At 31.2% G+C, this 8043-nt stretch overlaps 2 protein-coding genes across 3 annotated transcripts; both read left to right on the top strand.

The window, feature by feature from the left end:
• The first annotated feature begins 3667 nt into the window (after positions 1–3667).
• On the top strand, positions 3668–4857 carry LOC131874920 (cysteine-rich repeat secretory protein 55-like). The gene is made up of 2 exons (XM_059218879.1): positions 3668–4539; positions 4802–4857. The coding sequence occupies exons 1-2, from the start codon at positions 4014–4016 to the stop codon at positions 4855–4857; spliced, it is 582 nt and encodes a 193-aa protein (XP_059074862.1). The 5' UTR covers positions 3668–4013.
• On the top strand, positions 4817–6600 carry LOC131874740 (cysteine-rich receptor-like protein kinase 44). 2 transcript variants are annotated; one of them, XM_059218645.1, is made up of 6 exons: positions 4817–4944; positions 5036–5181; positions 5260–5470; positions 5546–5780; positions 5937–6087; positions 6183–6600. In XM_059218645.1, the coding sequence occupies exons 2-6, from the start codon at positions 5044–5046 to the stop codon at positions 6561–6563; spliced, it is 1116 nt and encodes a 371-aa protein (XP_059074628.1). In that variant the 5' UTR covers positions 4817–4944; positions 5036–5043; the 3' UTR covers positions 6564–6600. The 2 variants fall into 2 exon arrangements, with proteins under 2 accessions (XP_059074628.1, XP_059074629.1); XM_059218646.1 differs by having other exon boundaries at positions 4839–4944; positions 5042–5181.
• The last annotated feature ends 1443 nt before the right edge of the window (positions 6601–8043 follow it).

The following is an 8043-nucleotide window of genomic DNA, read 5'->3' as shown; positions in this document are numbered from 1 at the left end:
CGATAGAACCCCTTTTGATAGAACATATGTTCTATCAAACCCACTTGCTAGAGATCTGCCCCCAACCTCTCCTAGTTTCTATAAATTTTTGGCCTTCGAAGCTTAAATTGTGGGCTCAAATGGATGAATTTTGATAAACTCAAATTTATGATGGTATTAGTTGAAGCGACCTTTCCAATGATTATTATTTTAATATATATTTACTTTATTAATATTTTCTTTTTAGGTTAACTAAACATAGTTTCACACCAAACATCAACTTTTGAGTTCAACGCTTATGGAAAAATAGTAAACAAGTGATTTATTTTTTGAAAATTATCTATTTACTAGGTAAGGAATTCCTCTTTCCAACAACAAAAAAAAAATGAATTTCATTATATACACAACAAGTTATGAACAACCAAATGGACATATGTCAAAATTATAGTTAACTTGACTTCAAAACTTAATTAAATATAAAATATTGAAGATAATGTTATGAAACCATTTGCAAACATTATATATGGATGTTAAAAAAATAAATTCGAAAGAATAGCATCCATATCTATTTTAGAAAAAAACGTGATACCTGACCAAGTGAGTATCACTGTTTTAAAATGTTATTTTTTGTAATAAACTAGTTATCGAGGGAGATAAAAAAATGGAAGAAAATTGATTCCAAAAATTTACAAAAAGTATTATTAGAATCTACACAGAAAATGGCACCAAACACTAACTCACATCATCTACAAATTCCTTGCGGTTTAACAGTAATAGGTGTCTGAATGTGAAGTTTTTTCTGAAAAAGAATATTGTAGTGTCAAAGTTGGCAAAAAAGTGTAACCCACTATTGTGGGCTCACCTTGTCCTTCTTCATGGTGGAAGGAAGATTTATTAGCTCTACTCTAAAGGCATCAATCAATGCCTTGAAAGTAGGTAGTAGTATGGAGATTTTTTCCTTCCTCAATCTAGACCTAGAGTAGTTCCTAGCAAGCTTCTAGATATCATCCAATGATGCTTGGGAGATGTCACCTCCCTCCATCAGGTTCCTTTCATCCATGTATTCCTCATTAATTCTCCTTAGAAAGACCATCTTGAGAGACTTAGTAGAGATTCTATTGTGTCTAGATTTATTTAGAAAAAAAATAGAATATTTCTTATGGATAAAAGGAGGCTTAATTAATGAAATAATTTTAATAAAATTTCTTTGCATTATTTCTCAAGTAAGCCTTGATGCAATAAAAATTATCATGATATTCAAGAGATAGTTAACTCATGTACGAGCATTAAACTTATTCAAGTGATGCTTGTCTTAGTGCATGGTTTTATCATTGGATAACTAAACATGACAGCTATGGTTTTTGAAAATTAGTTGACTAATACTTAATCATTATAAGAATATCATTTGATCAAGTACAACACTTAATAGATGGTGAATTCTGATAGAGATAAACTTAATCAATGAGGCATAATATATGTTTTGTTCAGTAGTGTCAACATCTTTAAAAAATTTAAGGGTCTAATTTTGGAGGCATTGCAAGAAAGTACAATATGTTATAAATAGTTTTAAATAAAGAATAATGTCATTTACCTCACTAATTAATAATGATTGTCAATTGATGTAGATCATGAAGTTTATGTACCTAAAAATTTGTAGGACAAGTAGATAGTCATGTATGTTTATGAAAACTAGAATACTCATTTTTACACTATTTTAGATCAAGTTCATTCATCTTGATATAAATCATGGATAAAAGCACATCCTATAAATATAAATTTTACTTAAATGATGTCTATACATATGTTTTTTTAATTATAAAAATATTAGACTATTAGACAATAATATTTTCTATTATACTATTTGATTTTTCTTAACTTTTATAGGCAACATGATTCAAACTTGAACACAAATTGTACAAAAAAATTCTAAGTGATTCTTATGTTCTTAGATGAATGTGATGGGATATGTTTGATTCTTTACTTCATTTGAGTGTGCAAATGATCATTCAATTATAATGAGTGTTCTCAATGATGGATGAATTCCAATTATAAGAGATAGATTCTTTATTTTAAAATGAGTGAAATAAAAGTCCTTTTATGCATGGACGTAACAATAAATTGTGATTAAAGTATGAGATGCCCAACCACTTGACTAAACATACAATTTAAATTCACTATTTACAATGATCAAGATCATGGTTGTAAGGATGACTCACACCTACGAAAATGACCTACATCAAAGAGTAAAGTTGTATCCATATTTGACATCTAGCTTAGATTGGATGATGAATGAATGCACGTTCAAAGATCAATAAAATGAATTGATTGGATAAGTATTACATACACTTGAACACAACGATAAACAATAAGTATAATATTTTTGCAAACAAGATAAATATGGAGACTCAAATATAGACAAAAATACATCATTTATACTTACACAAACATATCAAAACACTATCCTAAACTACAAATAAATAAATAAATAAAATTACCTAAAATGAATTTTTATAAATTAATTTAATATGTTATAAAAAATATTAATTTTACTAAAATAGAAACTATATCTTAAATTTCCTTTTTGAAATTTAATTTTGTTTTAGTTTGATTATATTTTATAATGAATATATTCTATTTAACTTCACATTAATTTAAAGAAAAATATAAAAAAGTTTAAAAAGAATATCCACAAATCCAACATAAAAACAGAAAAAAAAAAATTACAGAGCTGACTATGCTAGTTTAAGATGATCTCGAACATCAGATTTATCCCAGACATAATTAGAGATAATTTATTTATAAATTTGAAACAATTCATATAGTTAAAGAATTAATTTTTTACTTGTAGGTGTGCAAGTTCAGCTCAGGTCTTGAGCTTTAGTCGTCCTGGGTTCCCATAATCTTCCTCGAGTGGCGCAATTCTTTGTCAAGAGTCTCATTAATGAATGAAGAAAAAATGGCAGCTGGAAGACAAAATTGTGTTTACAATTTAGGTGTGATTGCAAATACAACGTATTCATCACTACTGACGTATTCATACTGATATCAATGACTCCGTTTTTCATTTGGATATAGATCTGATTATTAGTGAATGATTTAACAGTGTATTGATCGCTATTAATACCCTCAATACATCTTTTGATTTAGATTACGTCAGCAGTGATCAATATATCTTTTGAGCGGTTTTCCTTAAAAAGATTTCGCTCTAATATAATTTTGTTTATCAGTGAAAGATTTAAGAAAGTGTACAACTTTTGATATAGATTTAAGATAATAACATTATTATTATCAATTATAGAAGAAGTTTAGCTTTTTAATAAAAATCAGATTTAAGTCAATAAGATCATTATTATCAATTATAGAAGAAGTTTAGCTTTTTAATAAAAATCAGATTTAAGTCAATATGATCATTGAGAGTTTAAAGAGATACAGAAAAATTAATTTAAATTTTAAAGATATGAAATTCTGGACTAACAGCTGTTCATTTTTATGGTTTTGAATCAAGTTTTGCTTTTGACATTTCAATGGTATTCTAGAAATTTCTCCAGCTCTGCTGTCCAATCACAGTTCAGATAAACGTCACTCAGTTCTAATAGTCAATGACTTGGTTGACAATTTTACTTCTTATACCTACAAAATAGAAAATATTTATCTTATTTTTATTGTTTAAAATTGTTTAAAGCTTAGGCATCCCTGCAACATCTGCAGAACCAAACTCTTGAAAAAAATAAGAAGATGAAGTACAACTCTTTGTTCTCTATTCCTTACAGAGGAACTACTTTTCTTCCAACCCTCCTCCTTTTGCTGTTTGTATGGAATTTTCCTTCAGTCATGTCTACCTACGCATGGCACACATGCGATAATTCCTCAACTTTCACCAATTGCAGCACCTATTCCACAGACTTAAACCTAGTTATCAACGATCTGTATCTTAATGCACCTAAAAGTTCAGGGTTTAACACTTCTTCCCATGGCCAATCTCCCAGTAAAGTTTACGGTCTGCTCCAGTGCACTAGAAATGTATCAGCAGAGAGATGCTCAAATGTGTGGTGGAAGCAAAGAAAACCATTCACGACCTTTGCCCCAACGACATAGGTGGGAAAATATGGCTGGATGACTGCTTCATGCGCTATCAAAACTATAATTTCATTTCAAGACTAGATACTAATAGAATTATCTTAGTGAACACGATGGATATTAGTAAAAGTAGAGATGCTTTCGAGAACACAACCAGCAGCCTTCTGTCGAATCTGTCTGACACAGCTTGCATCCCTGCAAATAAGGGTGTCGCTGCTGGAACAGCCAAATATAATGCTACTGGAATATTAAATGGTTTAGTTCAGTGTTGTAGAGATATATCAATAGAAGATTGCAGAACATGTTTGTCTAAAGCAAGAGCAAATCTGAGCAATTGCTGTTCTACAAAACAAGGAGCCCAGTTTCTGAGCGCGAGCTGCAGGGCAAGATATGAGATATACCCAATTTTGGACTCTCAACAATCGCCCTCTCCCTCTCCCTCCCCTGAGGAGTCCGTACATCCAACTACTTCCACACCAGAAAGTAAGTATATTTATTTCCTTTTGTAATTAATATTACTCATTTGATCCATGATCGAAGAGTTTGAGCGAGCTTTTGAATATCAACATATACATATTGATTTGCTAGTATATTTTTTTTTAATATATTGAAAAGTATACCCTTGTACTTTTGTTTTATTTTATTGCTTTCAGCGATCTCCTAGAAGTCTAACCCATTTTTCTTCTGTTCATTTTTAAATGAATGGTAGTACAATTGTAAATAACTATTGAACTGTATTTCTCAGAAAAGTCCTCGAAAACATTACCTATCGTTCTGGGGCTTGTGGAGGCATCATTCTAGTTTTATTTATTTGTCTGATCGTATTCAGACAAAGAGTTAAATCTCTTATTTTTAAGGGACCAGTAACTATTGCTACTCCCACTCAAGGTTCTTCCTGATTCTCATTTTTTTCTGGGTTGTTATTCTAGTATAATAGGTTCTCTCAGCTTACCCAGTTTTCTCTCATTGTTTTCTAAAGCTACAGAGATGCATGGATTTTCCCCTGAACCTGCGTTCATGGGAGAGCAAAACCTTGTCTTCAGCTTACAAGCTCTAGTAGAAGCTACAGATAATTTTAATGACAACAATAAGCTTGGACAGGGAGGCTTTGGTGCGGTATACAAGGTGGGTTGACATTTTAATTGAAGTGTCATCAATTTTACCACACATGGAGAGCTATATATCCACTTTCTTATGTTTCAGGGGATAACTAGTGATGGAAATGAAATAGCAGTGAAGAAACTTTCTGCCAAATCTAAACAAGGAAAGAAAGAATTTATGAATGAAGTAAAATTGGTGGCGAACGTTCAGCACCGAAACCTTGCAAGGCTGCTAGGCTGTTGCGTAGAGGGAAATGAAAGGTTGCTTGTTTATGATTATTTTCCAAACAAGAGTTTAGACACATTTCTTTTTGGTAAGTGACCACTGAAATTTAATTTACTTTAGAAAAGATGAAGAGGTGATTAATAATTTCTAATTGGGATTACAGATGTAGAGAAGCGTAAAGAGCTAGACTGGGAAAAGCGTTATAACATCATCATTGGAATTGCTCGTGGAATTCTCTACCTTCACCAGGAGTCACAGTTGAGAATCATTCATAGAGATATTAAAGCGAACAATATTTTGCTTGACCACAAACTCAATCCAAAGATAGCTGACTTTGGTTTAGCTAAACTTTTTCCCGAAGACAAGACACATATCCATACCAGAGTTGCAGGCACATAGTAAGCATCATAAAGATTGTTTAACTTGTGTGCTTTTACATCTAAATTGTTCTTGGTTAAACATTAGAGGTTCCACTTTTTAAATTTATTGCCACAATTCTAATTATAGAGTAATTGTTTTTCATCTGTAAGTATTTTTCTTAAATTTCTATGCAGTGGTTACATGCCTCCAGAGTATGCAATGCGAGGACAGCTGTCAGTTAAAGTAGACGTTTACAGTTTTGGAGTAGTTCTGCTCGAGATCATAAGTGGAAGAAAAAACAATGATAATCATCTTCCCTACGATATGCAACACCTTGTAGAATGGGTACAAATCTGGATTTCCCCCTACCCATTTCTCTCAATTGTTATTTTTCAGTGTTAGGCAGCCAGACAATAGAGATTTAATAGCATGTAATGCAGGCATGGAAACTGTTCCAGGGAGGAAATGCACTGAATATGGCAGATTCAGAGGCATCTGGAGTCAGTGAGGAGGAGGCCTTAAGATGCATCCATGTTGGTCTTCTGTGTGTACAAGCTAATGCAACATTTCGTCCAGTTATGTCTGATGTTATTACAATGCTCTCAAGCAGTTCAGTGACATTACCAAATCCTTCAAAACCTGCTTTCGTAAGTACTGGTGAGAGCCATTCTCTAAAACCAGAACCAATGTCAATGTCAAGCTGGGGAAATGACGAGGATAAAATCGTAACAACATCACAGATTTCTGGGGCAACTACAACATCTTCACCAGGGATTCGTTCAGTAAATGAAGCTTCCATTACTGAAGTAGAAGCTAGGTGATTTCACATACCATAAATTATCAAGTTACCGCTTCAACAACCACAACTCTGAATTCCATACTGGTCTTGGTATATATGGACTTTATGTAAATGCTTACTCATAGTTCAATGAGGGCCAGCTCTCAGTTAACATCTAGTAAGATTTATTTCTTAAGAAAAATGTAGAGATCTTTTTTCTTCTAAAATCTGGACGTCTTGAAAAGAGTAATATAAGTTAATGATTTAATTTTTATTATAATTATAATCTTATTATCTGAATTAAAAGGTGATTTATGTCTTCAAAACAACAACAATAATAATAATAATTTAAAAATAATAACAATAAAGAAAACCAATAATAACAATAATAATAAAATAACATAATAAAAACAACAATAAAGTATTCTTGATGGTTTTTTGCTTTCGTGCTCTTCTCTAATTTCAAATTTTTAGTTTCGTACTCATGCCCACTAGTGTTATTGGCTCCCTTGCCCGCAACTTAGAGGTGGGTACTCTGTTATTAAGCTTTGAATTGTTTTTTTTTTGCAGATGTTCAAAACTTCCATTTATATTACATCTTTATATTTATTATTTAAGGTACAATAAAATCAAGATCTAAAAAATAAGGTATTCTATTGTCATTGTTTTTGTGTGCCAATATTTCTTCTTGTCAAATCTATAAATGAATTTCTTTATTGTTGTTATTTATTTTCTCAACTGTTCAATTGATACAATCAGCTGATTTGATGAAACAAAGTTCTATATTTGAATCTATACCTTTGATGCTTTGCTAAGCATGAAAAGTGAGTACCCATTTTTATCCATTTTTTAATGGCATTTTATTTGGGTCACATTTGATCAATAACTAGGGTTTTGTCAAAATAATTGAAAACCCTATAAATTTTTTCGGTGTTGTAATATGGTTTCATTTATTTTTATTAAATTAATATTGGTTTTTTTATGCAATGTTTTAGAGGGCTATTTCTTATTTTGTAGGTAAAATATTTAGTGATTATTATTTTATGAGGCTTATTGTTTTTTTTACAGATCATTTGAATTTTTTTGGGCATTTGTAAGCTTTGACCTCTAAATGGATCTGATTTTGATTTCAATTTCGAAGAAAGGAATGTAATGCTCTTGAGTCCTTCATTTGTTTATCCTTCTCAATTTATCACATAAAACCAATCTACACGACTACTTGTTGGTTCACAAGACAACTTTAAATTTAATGATTTCTCACATTGTTGTTAATCAAATGTATTTTGACTATCTTTTTCAAAATCTGGTATTTTATTTGTGCATGTTGGACTCTTCTATGCATTGTAAGGATACATAAGACATTTTCTTGTTAAATTGAACTTATGCATATGAGCTGATAGATCTATTGCTTTGCCTAGGGTCCTTTGCAAAAAACATAATTTGATTTCTACTTCCTATTTTTTGAGTTGCAGATGGTAAGGTTGCTTGAACATTATTAATAGTGATTTGGTCGGAGGTTGTAG

Source organism: Cryptomeria japonica, chromosome 4, assembly GCF_030272615.1.
Source record: "Cryptomeria japonica chromosome 4, Sugi_1.0, whole genome shotgun sequence".
Classification (NCBI taxonomy): domain Eukaryota; kingdom Viridiplantae; phylum Streptophyta; class Pinopsida; order Cupressales; family Cupressaceae; genus Cryptomeria; species Cryptomeria japonica.
Note: the sequence above shows the minus strand (reverse complement) of the source record. Positions and strands in the feature narration are given on the sequence as shown.

Excerpts from the sequence above, each read along its gene's own strand:
- LOC131874920 (XM_059218879.1), top strand. The coding sequence starts at position 4,014 with ATGCTCAAATGTGTGGTGGAAGCAAAGAAAACCATTCACGACCTTTGC. Across the intron at positions 4,540-4,801 it reads AACTACTTCCACACCAGAAA|AAAAGTCCTCGAAAACATTA; the intron begins GTAAGTATATTT and ends TGTATTTCTCAG.
- LOC131874740 (XM_059218645.1), top strand. The coding sequence starts at position 5,044 with ATGCATGGATTTTCCCCTGAACCTGCGTTCATGGGAGAGCAAAACCTT. Across the intron at positions 5,471-5,545 it reads TTTAGACACATTTCTTTTTG|ATGTAGAGAAGCGTAAAGAG; the intron begins GTAAGTGACCAC and ends TTGGGATTACAG. Across the intron at positions 5,781-5,936 it reads ACCAGAGTTGCAGGCACATA|TGGTTACATGCCTCCAGAGT; the intron begins GTAAGCATCATA and ends ATTTCTATGCAG.